Source organism: Pteronotus mesoamericanus, unplaced genomic scaffold (assembly GCF_021234165.1).
Source record: "Pteronotus mesoamericanus isolate MK-2021 breed Mesoamerican mustached bat unplaced genomic scaffold, CSHL_Meso_final contig_27, whole genome shotgun sequence".
NCBI lineage: Eukaryota > Metazoa > Chordata > Mammalia > Chiroptera > Mormoopidae > Pteronotus > Pteronotus mesoamericanus.
The window spans coordinates 1,404,901-1,421,195 of record NW_026555115.1 but is presented as its reverse complement, the minus strand read 5'-3'; the positions used below and the strand labels follow the sequence as shown (position 1 = coordinate 1,421,195).

Sequence of the window (16,295 nt, the reverse complement as noted above, 5' to 3'; positions counted from 1 at the left end):
ACTCTTACCAGTCTTACGTTTTTCACACTTTTCTGGTCTTGCATTTAAGTAGTGCATCGTGGTTTTTCTAGATTATTAAGTAGGCTGGCAAATATTCCAAGAATTTTTTATACCCATAATTTGATAACAGCATGAAGGCTTTTTATTTTCTCTTACTGGCTGAGTTTTCCTGGGCGTTCTTAGGCTGACTCAACCTGTGTTTGTGTACAATACAAGCAAGACGTGCATGTTAAAAGCTGTCCGTGATTATTCATGTGTTATGTATTGTGAATCCCTCATAAAAACATGCTTCTCACAAAACCCCTTTGCTCTGACTACTGGTGCTATGAAATGAAATAGTGTATGTTTCCCACCAGAGGGAGTCTTGTCTATGATTCTAAACGTTGTTTTTTTAATCCTTAAATAGGACAAGCACAGATTTTCCCCCCTATTTTAAAGGCTGGAGCACTGTTTTCGTCATTATTTTGAAAGCAAACCACCATTGTGTTGTAGCTAAGTATCAATAGTGGTTAGTTCATCAGTGAAGGCTTCTTTAACATTTTTTTTTTTTAATCTTAGTTGAATATAGGTGATAAAGCTAAACTACTGAAAGAGAAGAGTGATTTTAGGGGGGGTAGTTTTATGATATCTCTTATTTTAATTTTCTTGACAACTCTGATAAAATGATGGATTAGTGGGTCAGACTTAGTGATGTCTGAGGGCTCTGTACCCCTGAGGCTTGGCTTGCTGCTTGTCTTCTCTGGTTCACATTTCTTAGTAAAAGTATTTCTATTTATAGTTTTTACTTTACTTAGTGATAATTTCCTTTTGAGTTTTTTTATTTGTCACTAGAGAATCAAGCTTGTTTTAAGTGTAAGGATTAGAGTTTTTTGCATATTGTTAATAAAAGGTTTATAAAATTTACAGTTAAGATTTTTAATACTGTCATATACTGTCATATGAAAAGAACTGTAACAACATAACATATCACAACTAGAGCATAATAACATTTGAGTTTCTGAGGGTGACTTCAGGCACTGAAGGGAGGAATCAACTTGAGAATAAGCAGTAATCTATAAGGGAGAAATGAGCAACATGATATATAAGACAAAAGCTTAAAGTTTCATCATTCTGTTCTCGGCATACTATGCCTAATAAATGCAAAGCAGGCCTTCCTGGCTTTCCTTTAGGCTGTTTTCCAAGTGAGAAATATTTTTGTTGGTAATTTAAGCAAATGGTTAGTATGTTGAAGTTCTGAAATCCTTATATTTAATAATAATTTACTCGGTAATGTATTATATTGTCAGTGCTTAGTATTTTCTTTTTTTGGTGTTTTATTTTATTCCTGCAACTTTTCATGAATGGAAAACATATTAAAGGAGAAAATTGTCCTCATGATAACCATGGGTTTTTTTTTTTCCTATCTCTTATTTTTAGGTGCAGTTTTCTTGGTTATTTTTTGCAGGCGCTATCCCTGTATTTTTTTCATTTTTTATTGTAACTCTCCTGTGCCATTATAATAATTGGGATCCTGTGATGGTGGGAATCAGAAGAATTTTTGCCTTTATATGCAGAAAACATCGAATTCAGAGGTAGGTTTAGTTACTATATATATTTTTAAAAGATAATGTTTGTTAAATAAGCTGGGAACCATATCATGCTGGCCTAACTTTTAGAGATTTTGGGAGGAATAGTTGAAAGATTATGATTTATAAATGTATTATGCCAAGTAAAATTAAAATATTTCTTCAGATCTTTTGGGTGATAAGATAGTTTTTTCTTTGCAACTATTTTTTTAAAGTGTTTTGAGTCACAGATAAAACCAAAGTTCTTACTGTTTTTCTATAACAGATTTAAATGTAGAAAACTTTTATTGGTTTGAATAAAATTCATAATAAAATGATAACATTGCCTCAATTTTTTTCAATTTTTTCAAAGACAGAAAGCTTTTCACATTCTATTATAAAAAGAACTTAGAACAACTTATTGGGACATTTTTCCCTAGCCTTAGTTCTGACCACATGGCTTCAGACATTTGTATAAATCGCATTTAAGGGTTCCTTTCAGCTCTAAAGCTCTTAACTACTGCTTTGTTTTAAAGGGTTCCAGAAGACAGCGAACAGTGTGAGAGTCTTATTCCTATGCACGGTGTTTCTCAGGAGGATGGAGTGAGTTAGCTGTTATCAGTAGTCCAGGTTTGTATGTTGGCTGGCATTAGTGCTGGCTAAGGTTCTGATTTTTATACTGCTTAAATACAGAATTGAATTCCCATAATTAGTTGTTTGAGAGTCAGTAGAGCCTAGAGGCTAATGGTATCAAAGTGCTTGGATTTCGATTCCAGTTTCTCCACGTACTAGCTGTGTGACTTTATAAAGGCTCTTAACCCCTGTGCCTCAATTTTCTTATTTGTGAAATGGGGTTACAATAGAAACTCCCTGATAAGGTTGTTAGAAGTATTAAATACTTTATGAGCTTGAAGTATTAGTGCCTGACCCAAACTAAGTGATCCCAAATTTTAACTATTACTTTTATTCATTTTACTTAATGATATACTTTAGAAACATATTTTTTCCCTGAGTATAAAATTCAGGAAAAAAATATAATACTTTGGTGTATATTCAGTCTTTTTCTACGCAGGTGTGTGTTACCATAACTGACACAATGTATATCCTAATTCTCTCACTATGCTTTTTCACTTAACAATGTTTCAAGAAATATTACCTTTTATATTTCTTACATGACAGAAAGTACATGATATTTTATGTTTCACTGAGTGAATACTTGAAATATATTTGACATATATCTTTGGCAGGTACAAAAGTGATTATTTAGAATGACAGATCACAATAAATTAGAGAAATTCTGGAGATTCAGGCCCCTTTCTTCTGAGATAATACAGGCAATTCAGATTGAAATGTTTCCTGATTGCAACTGGGGTTTCCCGCGCTGCTGCCGCCCCCTATCACCCCCCCCCCCCCCCCCCAATATTGAAGAACTCCTGTCAGCTCCTTGCGGTCATACTGACCTTGAAGCTTCAGTAAATTCTTCATGGTAAATTCACATCTAAACTAAGCTAAATCTAATTGTCTTGGTTTTGTGTTTTTCTGTGATTGGCCATTTTTCCTTTTGTTATAATGGTTATACATGCCCACAGTTCAGAGTTCCACAAGATTTCTTATACAAGGCACCCACTCCTGCTCTGCACCACCTGTCCTGCTTTCATTCTTTTCCCATTCTCAGGAATCACTTTAAACTCTTAGTCAAGTCTTTTGGTATTTTTCTTCCTGCCACTTTAAGGACCACATTTGTATTTCCATTTCTGGATTTCTCAGTTGTTAGGCTTACTGAGTTGATTTTTCCACTATGGTAAATGAAGAGAGATTACTTTCAAGTGTCCCTGTGCTATGCTCCCACCCTACCTGCCTGTTTCCCAAACCTATATCATTCCTTCTTCCTCATCAGTCCAATATAGTTATTGCATAATTTTGGACAAATCTATAATCAGTATTTATATTGTTATGGCTATGCAAATGTTACTTTTTATCTGAGTCATGTAGGATTGTGCTCATTTCCCCAGTGCAGAGACCCACAGTTACGACCTTTTTTAGGGAATAAACCTCAGATTTTCTCTTTGGATAGAGCAGAGGCACCATCTGTGAAAAATAAGGGGAGGCATCTGAGTGTCTGACTGCTTTTTCTATTAAATTTATAACAGTCTGCTTGTTTTCAGTCGAGTCTTCACTTTAGAGAGCTATCTGATGATATTTCTTCATCGCTAGCTAAGAGTTAGCCACTATTTTCTTGTCTCTGTTCTGTTCTTTGACCATGTGATTTATTTCTCTTTTTAAAAAATTCCTTTATTGCCTTTTTACTGAGGTTTTAGGGACAGAGCGGAACTAAATATGTGTTTTATTTGTCATCTTTAAATTAAAAAAATAGTTATTCACTTCTATTGTTGTAACTTAAGCATTTTCCCTCCCTAGTATGTTGTGCATTATTCCCATATTCACACTCATGGCCACCCACCTCTGACAGGGAAAGTTTCAGTATTTTTGGACGTGAGAGCTGGTGAAAGGGGAGATAGTAAAGACTAAAGAAAGTGGGCTACAATAGAATAAAGTAGGACAGACCTCAGGCAGGAGTCTGTCCCAACAGAGGTAATGGTGAAATGTACCACGATTAAACTTACTGCATGATCTTTAAGTAGTATTGGATATAAGTCTTTGACATTGCTGTGCAACTCACTTCCATGAGTTCTCAGTACTCACCTCAAGTTCAAATATCCAATGATGTATAGTTTATATAGACATATATTGTGTTTGATATATATTTCAGTGTTAAGATAATTTTCTTTTTAAAACTATATAAAATCAAAGCTATGACAGTTGATATCTAATGATGATTTTGTGTTTGTTTATTCTCAGCCTGACAATGGAATATCATACAGCGAAGAGACAATCTCCGGCAAGTTATTGGAGAAAAATGTTTCAGTGCCTAGTCTGAAAAATAACAGTTTCAGTTCTTTGGAACTCTAAAGTATATTTTCCTCATACCGGTTTTCTTCATTTTCATAATGAAGTACTTTGCTATGTAGCTGTGTATATGTCACTGTAGTTATAGGAAGTTTTAGTCCACAGTTCATCTAAAGGACCAACCTGCCTTACACATCTCAAGGAATTCAGCTGATGAAGTAATTTGAGCAAATTGAGGGATAAAATCCTAATGTTTTGGAGACTATCCTCACATATTATTTGTTAGATGCTGGACTATATTATGAAAATGTTTTCAAGAAATTGTTCAGTGTATAGATCAGTGATTCTTACAGGTAAAATACTAAATTAAGCTGCCTATAATAGGTAAAGATTATATTTTTGAGTTTGGTAGAATATTGCAAATTAACACAAAAAAATCTTTTAATTTATGTAAAAGTATGTTCATGCAAATTTGGTTGGACTTCAGAAAGAATATTTACGAAAAGATGTGATTCACTTATACTACATATACTGTATTATCCTTTCATAGCATTAGGTGCCTTGTATTTTAAATCTGTGACAAACCATGACAAATTTTTAAAGGGGAAATATTATAAAATGAAGAATCATGTATTTCTAAAGGCTGTATTGCTGTAAGTGTAATTGATAAAGCTCTGCTTAATTTAGAGTTTTGAAGAAATATTCTCTCTTCAATTAAGACATTTTCATAATGGAATGATTTAAATTGAAGTGATAAAGACTATTATTAAAATAAAATGTTTATATATATATTTATGTATTATAGATCTGTTGGTTGGTTTCTAAGTCTTTTTCACATATGAGTGTGCCAAATTACTATAAAACTGGATGCCTCTCCTTTAAATCTAATTTTTTAAAAAATAATTTTTAATAGGTAAAAAACCAAAGAAGGGAAACAAGAAGAAATTCTGCTTTAAAAATTACATTTGAATTTTTCCTCTATGCAGCTTTAATTAAATATAAAACACTTCTAATTTTAACTCTTAAAGTTAGGTCTTACACGTATATCCTTATTGTGCAGCTGCTCCTGGACTTTATTCACTGTAGACATTGGGATGCACAGATGAGGTCTGTCTAGAATGTATTCAGCAATGTATATGAAAAAGAGACATTTACTGAAGAAGATACAAGAAACATGGTACTGTACATAGGACAATGACACCTTAGTCCCCTTCAAAGTAGGCACCTTGGGACCTCATACAGTTCTCCCAATCATCATCAGCTGCCCTGTCATATTTCCATGAATCTCATCAATGGTTTGAAATTTCTACCCTTTCAAAGGTGGTTTTAGTTTTGGGAAAAGCCAGAAGTCACAGGGCGCCAAATCAAGGATGTAGGGGGCCAGGGTCACCTGGGTGATTTGATGTTTGTCATAAAAAAACTCTGCATGAGACATGATGCATAAGCAGGCAAGCTGCCTCTTACCAGTTGCCCATAGCTGTGGGCTTCTGAATCATCCAAATAGTTTCTACAGAGGAATGTTCAAGTTTCCCACAAAATTTGATGCAGATTCGTTGCTCTAGTTATGTTGAATGTGATGGCTTCACAGCACACATGCTCACTCAATGGCATCTACCTCCCCCACTGACTAGTACACTGAAGTCATCATTGTTCACACATGTGCATTCCAGTCCACTCTCCTTGGCTGCAAGGTTACATGGATGTCGCGCAAACCGTTCTCTTTATATTAACAATGGCTGGACTTTTTCTGGACAGACCTCATATGTCCAGGATTCATCCGGGCTTTTGATTAATCACAGCCAATTTCTTTTTCAAGCCTTTTAACAGTAGTTAATTTCTCTCCAAAATTTCTTAAAAACCATTTTTTTTTATTTTTAAATCATGTTTATTACAGTTTTCTCAATCTTACCCCCTTGACCCTCCCCCACCCATCTCACCCTGCCCTCCTCTCCCACAGTCAGTTCCCACTCTGTTGTCCATGTCCATGGGTCATTCATACATGTTCTTTGTCTGGTCCCTTCTCCTTTCCACCACTGTCCTCCTTCCCCATCCCCTCTGATCACCTTCATTCTGATCCATGTTTCCGTGCCCATGGTTTATTTTGTTTGTTAGTTTATTTTGTTGAATAGAGTCCACTTAGAGGTGAGATCATATGGTATTTGTCTTTCACCAACTGGCTTATTTCACTTAGCATAATGCCCTCCAGTTCCATTCATGTTTTTGCTAGGGTAGGAGTTTCTCCTTTCTTTTTTTTCTTTTTAAATGCAGATCGATTTTATTTATTTTTTTAAATGTCAAAATCCATTGTAAAATATTTAAAAATTTAAGTCCATTATAAAGTCTCAGCAATTAAAACAACATGACACCAGCACAGAAATAATCAAGAGCAGTGAAATAAAATGAGCATTCTAGAAGCAAACATATATATCTGTCTAACAATGTAATATGATTAAATTGATATTTCAAGTCAATGGGGAAAATAAGGCTTCTTCAACAAATAAGGTGCATGGACCACTATTACTTGAAATAAAACAAATATAGAGCCCTATTTCACACATTATACAACAAATATTCAGGTGAGTTAAAAATCAATATATGAAATATAAGGAGTGTTAGGAGGAAATACAAATTAATATTTTTCCTAACCCGAAGTAAAATATTCAAACCCAGAAGCTATAAAGAAAAATATTGACAATATGACTATATTAAACACTTAAGACTATACAGTAATATACACATAAAGAACAGGTATTAGACTAAGAAAGTATATGCAACACATCTAAAACAGGGTTAATTGTTATTTGCATAGGGAAAAAAATTCTACAAACTAATCAAAAGATGGATAAAGAATACCAAAAAGTTATTTAAAGCTTTTTAAAAATAATAGAAGTAGGCAAGAAATACGCAAAAACAGGTTCCGTTTTAACTAATAAAATAACACATTGTCACAATCGGATTAATGTGTATTAAAAAATATTGGTAATATCAAGTGTTGGCAACTGTGAAAGGAATTGGGTATTCATAGACTTTTTCTTCATCTTAAAGCAGTCCCTTTGACATATTTTGCAATGCTGGTTTGGTGGAGGTGTATAATTTTAGCCTTCTTTTGTCTGGGAAACTCCTTATTTTGCCTTCCATTTTAATTGAGAGCCTTGCTGGGTAGAGCAGTCTTGGTTGCAGGCCTTTGCTTTTCATGACTTGGAATATTTCTTGCCATTCCCTTCTGGTTTGTAGTGTTTCTATTGAGAAGTCAGCTGCTAGCCGTACTGGGGCTCCCTTATATGTTACTACCTCCTTCCCCCTTGCTTCCTTTAGGATTCTCTGTGTTTGATATTTGCCATTTTAATTGTGATGTGTCTTGGAGTGGGCCTCATTGGGTTCCTCTTGAATGGGACTCTCTGTGCTTCCTGGACTCCTATGACTTTTTCTCTCCTCCAATTAAGGAAGTTTTCCATCCTTACTTTTTCAAAGAGGTTCTCTATCCCTTGCTCCTCCTCTTCTCCTTCTGGCATCCCTATTATATGGGTATTATTACATTTCAGGTTGTCCTCCATTTTCTTAAATGCCTCTTCATTCTTTCTGACTCTTTTTCATTTTCTTGCTCTTTCTGGGAACTTTTTCGTACCTTATCCTCCAGCTTGCTGATTCGATCCTCAGCTTCATTGAGCCTGCTTTTGACTCCTTCTACTGTGTTCTTCAATTCAGAAATTGTATTCTTCATTTCCTCTTGTCTCTTATTGATAGTTTCTATGTCCCTCTTCATGGCGATATAGTTTGCAGTAAGACCCTTGTAGTTTCCCTGGAGTTTTTTGTAATTCTCTCTGAGCTCACTTGCTCATTGAGCTTCCATAGAACTGTTGTTTTGAACTCAATGTCTAGTAGTTGACTTGCCTCTATTTCATTTAGTTCTCTTTCTGGGGATTTCTCCTTTCCCTTCGTCTGGGGGTTGTTTCTTTGTCTTCCCATTATTTGTGAATCTCTTCTTTTTTGCTTCTGCTTCTTAAATTGATCTGTCTTGATTTCCTGACTTTGTGGTGTGAACTTCTATGGTAGGAGACTGCTGTTTTTTTTTTTAATCTTTCTGGATCTGCCTCTGATGATGTCAGATGTTGACCCTGTCGGACTTTAGGCAGTCTGTTTGAGACTTCCAGAAATCTACTCTCTGTGGTTGTCTCCTTCAGCTGTTAATCTAGTCACTCTGCACTCAGCGGGCTGGCTTAGACACCACAGGGTGGGGCATGGTCCCTATTAGGGGCAGGGTTATTGTGTCCTTTCATGCTGTTGCTGCTCAGAGAAGTGGTGTGCCTGAGCAAGATGGCTGCTGCTGTATGGGGAAGGAGTCAGCACTGGGATCCTGCTGGCCACTATCTCAGTTCTCCCCCCAAAGCCCCCTTCCCAGTCTCTCCCCACTCAGACATCTCTAACCCACTCTGTCCCTGCCTTTGCTGGAGACCAGGGTAAGTAGCTGCAAATAAAAATTTATGCGTTGGCCCTTTAAACAGCTCTTTGCATCTCCAGCCACCAACCTCTGGCAGAGAGCAGCCCTGCTTCTTTTCACAGCTGGCTGTTAGCGGTGTACTTTTTGGGCTCTGGTGCTGTAGCCTGAACATTCTCGCTTATGATTTAGTCCCTGCTCTTCTCAGGGGGATCCAACTGGTGGTTTCAGTATCCTTCTGATGCTGCTACCCGTGGGTACCCCGCCTGCCTTCTCATGTCTCTACCACACTCCTTACCACTTAGGTTGTGCTACAGCTGATTCCTCTGTCTGTCCAAGGTTATAAGGCTCCTCTCTTACTATTGTTCAGTTGTTTGTTCCAGGTGATTTCTCCACAATTTAGTTGTAATTCCAGATTGGTTCTGGGAGGAGGTCAGCGTGACTTCCACTCACTCCTCCGCCATGTTCATTCAGCTCAAAAAATCAATTTTTAAAAAATTTCCTTTGCTATGTTTAGCTTCAGTTTTTCTTATTGACATTCTTAAAAATGCTTTGGTGTTACCATGAGTCTAAAATGAAGTTTAGCCATCTTTCTGCTTGGCTTAAGAACTTTAATATTGTTAATTTAAAAGATTGTAATATTATACTTAAAAAACACACAACTGTTCTCATATTTGGTGCCACCAATAAGCCTTGTTAAAGTAAAAGTAATATTCATTTTGTTAGCTTGACACAGGGTAAAGGCATGTAAAGAATGTTGAAGTCTAATGAATTTTCTCCTAAAAAGAACTTAATGAAGTAATATTTCAGTTACTCAAAGACTAATTTTGGTTGAAGTTTATTATCTATTCACCTCTACTTTTGTTTTTGCTGTTAGTTCACCAATACCTTCAGCCATTTAAAAGGTAAAATAGTGAAAACAGTGGAAGTGACATTCAAATTTTAAATTATTTAGGTGGGAAAACATGTTGAACTTAGAATTTTTCAGTTCATGTGTCCTGCGTTCACATATCATACAGATCATGTGTTGTCATTTGGGATTCTGGAAGTAGTAAGCACTACTTAACATGCTGGGTAGATCTTGAGGAGGGCTTCTAGGCAACTGTTCAGCTGTTTTTTTCATTGATGATCAACCTCTAGAAGGAAGCACCATTAAATTGGTTTACTGAAGTAAGAATTACTGCTGCTTTGCTCACCCGCCTACTTTTTCTCTCAGATTTTATTTATTTGATTTTTGTATTTGGTTACTGCCACCATAGAGTGAGCAACTGAGGTCTTCTTTCTGCACCTTTGTAGTTAAGCATTCATCTTCTCAAGAAACAAAGTTGTGATGGATTACTTGTACTCTGTGATTATCCAGACATCTAGGTATCAAGGCCCTTGGATCACAGCAACTATGTTTGCAGGCCTCTGTAAGTCTTGGGGAGAGATTACATCTCTTAGAACAGTGTTGGCTCATGTTTTCCTGAAACTAAAGACACAAATAGGGATTTCTAATACTTCATTGCAGTCTTCTACATTTCTTCCCATACATAATTTAAACCTCATTATCGTATAATGTTTCAAATTATGACCTTGATTGGAGAAAGTCTGCTGTTTTGTCAGAAAAACTGTTACATGAACATCAGAATCTCTACTAAAAACAAACTGAAAGATGAGGCAGCCTTAAAATTGCTTAGGAGAATGGTCTTTGGAGCTTAGAAAGGCCATTTAGAGGTATGTAATGTACTTATGTGTATTCCTTTAAATAAATTTTTATTTAAAAATATCCTGAAATATTGGCTATCAGCTTGACTTACTTAATTCTAAATTAAACTGATTTCCCTCTGGCAGCTGATAAATAAAGTTCATTGTTGTTGTAGTTGTGAGCTCACAGGTTAAATGTGAATGTTCTCAAAATTATGAAGCCTTGTTTCAGGAAGCATGTTAATGTTTCCTTTACTCTCACAATCAGTCATGCAGAGCCAGTTTGGGGTTGCAATGTATGACTTCAGTGGAAGCCAAGGTTTTGCAGAATGCATTATGGTAAGGTCTGTAGCACTAATTCTCCATGTGCTGGTTGAAGACACCAAATATCTTTAAAGAGAATAAAGTAGGTATGAGAAATAGTTTTTTCATAATTATAATAGCAAGTAAATGAAATGCTATTTTAAGCATTTCAAGTTATAACCCTTGATTTCTCTCTTTTTGAGATATTCTTTATTACTAGATAATATTTTAGGAAAAATTCACAGAAATAAGAGATGGATATTACTTGTGATATCTGCAGATTTAACTTACATAGCTAACATATTGTGTGCTGATTTTTTTTTCCAGTGGTGACATGGCATATATGAGCTTCTTAGTTTACAGAATTTGAAGTTAGAGTTCTATTTTAATATGTTTGCAAAGTACCAAAAATTCCATTTAGATAAATTGAGGTACATTTTTACATAAAGTTAAAATAGTTAGACCCACATTTCCTTTTATAATGTCAACCTCATGCATCTGTACAAACATTAATAATTCAGTGTTTCATAGTTTGTGCACTGTATGTATACAGGAAATTTCCCTTTAAATCTTAATCTGTCATGAACTAGGGATAGAGGATGACTTTGTTATAAATTAAAAGCAAATAATGACTATTGGGGAATTTACTGTTGTATTAACATGAAGCTTTTTTTGTTTTGCCATTGGACATAAAGATTGCATGATCATTGAAATCTTTAACTCTTATTAGATTACCTTATTTTCATTCTAATATGTTGATTATCTAAAAAATTATAGTTTATGTATCTTAAAGCTAAGCATCAGTATAATACCATTGCATTTAAAAAACAATGGTTTCCTATAAAATTTTCTGTATGTGATATACATTAACTATTAGAATGTCAAATAAAATCATTGATAAATATTTAAGGAAAATTACATAAGAAGTGTAATTATCTCTGGTTCAGCATATTTGCCAAAATACTAATTGAGATGGCAAAATATCCAATGGGAACATTTTGAGTTTTTGGTGACATGAATGTGATTTTACTTTTGAGTTGGGGATTTTAGCCAAATAATTCTTTGCTGTGGGACTGTCTTATGTCCCCTGATGATTGCACGGGGAAGGGTGGAGACAAATCAGAGGAAGACATTTCCTTCATGATATTTTAAAGTTGGAAAAAAAAGACTTCCAAATTGGAACTTTTAAAATAAGACTTCCAAATTGACTTTTAACAAGGCACTTTATGGAATTTTTAGTTTTTAATTTAATTTTAACAAAATTTAAGAGCTGTTTTTGTTAACTTTGTTTCTTAATTGATTTTTATTGTATTTTTTTATTACCACTTATCCCATTTATATCCCCCTCCTCCTGCAATCATCACACTGTTGTCCATGTCCATGAGTCCTTTTCCTTTTTTTCTTGTTAGATCCTTGTACGCTAAGCATTTAAAATTTCTCTTTGTGGTTTCCCTATACCTCTAATTATAGCAAGTATTAAGTGAGTCAGGCAAGAGTATTTGTTAATTTCAGTGGCTTGCAGATATTTGCTTCAAGAATCTTATTGTTGAAACAATGTGAAATAGTCCTTTACAATCTTATGAACAGTATTTGCTTATTCAGAATAGCTTTCACATTTTCTTTTCTTATGAAAAAATTATTTGTCAATCAGTTAAACCCTGTAACATCCAAAGTTAAATTTTGTTGAAGGATATCCTTGTCTTAATTACTCTGGTATAAATATTGGGTTGGCTGCAAAGTCTGTTACATCTTTTTTGTACAATGCCTCTAGTAGGGCTTCCTTGTTTTTAACTTCATTTGAAACAATTTTGTTAGATAGTATTGTAACAGCTGTCATATCAGCATGCATTTTTTAAAAAAGTATCAAAATTGGTGAATTTTTGTATAGCCATTTTAATATTGAAGATGGAAGAAAATATGCAACATTTTTGGTGTATTCTGCTTTCTTATTTCAAGAAAGGTAAAAACAACTGAAATGCAAAAAAAAAAAAAGATTTGTGCAGTATATGGAGAAGGTGCTGTGAATGACATAATGTGTCAAAAGAGGTTTGCAAAGTATCTTGGTACTATTGATATTTTAGACAATTCTTTGTTTGCTGTGAGGCTGCCTTATGCATTGGGATGTTTAGCAGCATCCCTGGCCTCTACCTACTAAAAGCCAATAGCAGGAGATAGCCGACACACTCAAAATATCCAAATCAATAAAGGTATTGGTGAAAATGAAAAATGTGTCTTTTAATGAAAAAAGTAAATATTTTGGCCAACCCAATAATACACTAAGTTATTTTGATTTTTGTAGTACCTTAAATGTAAAATTATTTATATTTTAATATACACATGCCAGGTAAAGTTTCAGAGAGACAACATGCTAAAGATTGACAGTGGTTCTCAAACTTGAGTGTGCATCAGCGTTCCAGGGGGCTTGTTGGGCCCCACCCAGAGCTTCTAATTCAGTAGGTCTGGGGAAAGCCTGGGAATTTGCCTTTCTAACACGTCTCCTGGTATGTCTCTGCTGCTAGTCTCAGGACCATACTTTGTGAATCATGACCCTGAGGAAGAAGTGCTAACTTTAGGGTTGATTCCCCCTGTTTCCCATTGGTGTATTTATTTGGGAGGGAATTATTTAATCCAGGTAGGCCTATATTTCCTTGGCTGAAAAATGGAAGTTTATGCTACCTGCCTGGGCCTGTGAGAAATGCCGTAGTTATGTTGGACGTGCCCAGCTTCCCATGCCTGTGTACTTGATAAGTGCTGATTCCTCTGGCCAGTCCTCCCTTCACTATTCTGAAAGGGAAAGTGAGGTGCTAAACTCATCGCCTTTCAAGTTCCTCTCTGCTCTCAAATTCTGTGATTCTGAAAGTTCTCTAGTTTAAGAGGCAATGCCAAACACCTTATGTATTCTAGGCATTTTATATAGAGAATAGTAGTAAGAATGATACTGCATAGACTATTGCTTTTGCTTTTGTTAGGGCTTAGTGACTCTTTAACAGTTTTCAGTTGGATATATAAAGCAGCATTGAAGATGTTATATTTGAGCACAGTTAGTATTCATGGCAGTTCTCTGGAGTCTTATCTGATAAATAGGCTAACTTTTCTAAGTGACTGGCCTTACTAGAGTCTCCACTACGTTGCCTTTTAGAATACATGTTCAAAGTAATGTAGTTTTCATTACCTCCTTCATTTTCAGATAGCATTTAATTAGCTGCAAAACAAATTCAAACTAAAATTGTGAACATAAAATATTTTTGGTATGTAAATACTCAGGTTTTATTTTAAAATAATCACTAGTTTATTCACTATTGTGAATATGTAACCTTAAAATTTGGGGATGCTGAAATACTATCAGGGTTTCTCATCTTTTAATTCCATCTTTTTAAAGAAAATAATCACCACGAGTATCCTCTGGCCTTTCCCTCGCCATCTAAACCCACTATACTGCAAATATGGAAATGAGTACATATCATAAAGAGCGTATGTAACTAATTGGCTTGAACAAAACATTTAAATCCACCAAAAATGGTCTCAAACTACTGACTGCTGAACGCCTGCAGAATAAGCAAGGGGGCATGGGTGGGGCAGCTTTTCCCACACATGGGACACTGCAGCTGCATTTGAAATATCTATTTGTAAAAACTGGAGCAGAAAGTCTAGAAAAAAATGTAGACAGGGCACTGAAAGTGGTAAGTCATTTTGTGAGTACAACATGAAATACCTGATAATGGAAAAAGAAAAAAAGAAAAAGAAAAATCAAGTGCCAGGATACAATGTAGGGTAAATTTCAACTAATATAATCTAACTTCAGATCAGTGTTAGAGGTTAGGCAGCAATATTTGAATGAGATGAGGTGTAGACAGGATGGGTAGGGCAATGATAGGTTTACAAGTGTTTGTATGGAAAATGACACAATAATTAATAATAATATAAGAATAAAATCTGTTTCATGTATTCATAACTGTAAACCTACTTTTGCCATTGTATATTAACTTGTACTTCTTTATAGTCATCCTGGTAAATCTTTGTGAAGTTTTGTTTTGAGTGTGGAATACTTTCTAAACTAAAATTTTATGGTATAGTCTTAACACCCTTTGGCTAGTAAATTAAAGCTCAAGTTATCAAATACTAACATGCTGTAATTTGTATTTTTACATAAAACAAGAGTACATCATTCTGAACAAGTTGCAGAATTGAAATTTTATCTAATAGGTCAATATTGAGTAATCAGTACCTAAGTGTAAATACTCCCAGGGAAGTAGTAGGTAGTGTAGAAATCATTTTACATAAAAGCACAGTTACCAGACCGAGAAGACCAGAGGTAATGAAAGAGTACTTTAGAAAGATGAAATGTTTATGATAAATCAAAGAAACAGACTTTTAGATATATTTTCCTTGGTGTGGATAATTTAATGCAGATTTTACCTTAAATTTGTTAAAAAGAAACCAATAGTTTCATTCCTCTTTGTTTAATAAAAAGACTTTTCAGACCCTGGAATATTAAAAATATAAATATAAAATTAATTCTGATTATTCTGTTATAATTTTAGGCCCAAACTACCCTGGTTTTGGAGGCAATGTGAAACATTGCTTATTTTTATACTATGTGGTTTGGGAAAGATTATTTTACAGACTGCAAATAAGCTAATGTAAAATATGCATGATAATTCATTATTTGTGTAAAGTCATTTGTACTACTCATAGTATGTATTTTCCTATTTCAGTAAAAAATACACAAAAAGCTTTATCTTTGTATAAGCAAGTATTTGATTTCTAAGGTTTCATTTTATTAAAAAAAGAAAAAGAAAAAGAAAAAACATTTCCAGACATAGATCCAAGATGGTGGAGGAGTAAGTGGAAGCTATACTAACCTACTCCTAGGACCCATCAGGAATTACAACTAAATTCAGAGAAATCATCCTGAATAACCAACTGAACACTAGCTGAAAAGAAGCCTTATAACCACAGAAAAGACAGAAGGAACCACTTTACCACAAAAAGACTGGTAAGGAGCATGAAGGATGCACGAGAGGGCTGGCTGGGCTCCCACAAGCGGCAGCTGAAGTTCGTTCTGAAGGGGTATTTCCGCGAGTTAGGGGGAAGGTCCCCTGAGAAGTGTGTGGTCTAAATGCCAAGCTGGGCTTCCTGGCCTACAGCACCAGTGCTGGAAAGGAACCCATATATTGTCCAGCTGTGAAAAGAAGCAGGGTTTCTGTCTGCCAGGGAGAGATGGCTGAGACTCAGAGAGTCTCCAACAGGGCCAGCACACAAATTTTCATCTGCAGCCACTTACCCAGGGCTCCAGTAGAGGGAAGACAGTACAGACACTTGAGGAGAGCCTGTGATTGGTGCCTCCGGCGAGAGAATGGAAAGAACTGCTGCCAGGATCCCTTTGCCAAGACATTCCCCATCGTGCAGAAGTTATCTTT

The 16,295-nt window shown here is 35.2% G+C and overlaps 1 protein-coding gene across 2 annotated transcripts in view; it reads left to right on the top strand.

Annotated features, from left to right (window-relative positions):
* SLC35F5 (solute carrier family 35 member F5) overlaps positions 1-5,180 on the top strand; it is a 42,101-nt gene extending 36,921 nt beyond the window's left edge. For both annotated transcript variants that reach the window (XM_054574984.1, XM_054574983.1), the window contains exons 14-16: positions 1,417-1,571; positions 2,081-2,174; positions 4,404-5,180. In XM_054574984.1, the coding sequence (XP_054430959.1) occupies positions 1,417-1,571; positions 2,081-2,156 (231 nt within the window). In that variant the 3' untranslated portion in view covers positions 2,157-2,174; positions 4,404-5,180. The remainder of the gene's footprint in view (positions 1-1,416; positions 1,572-2,080; positions 2,175-4,403) is intronic.
* Positions 5,181-16,295: the final 11,115 nt, after the last annotated feature.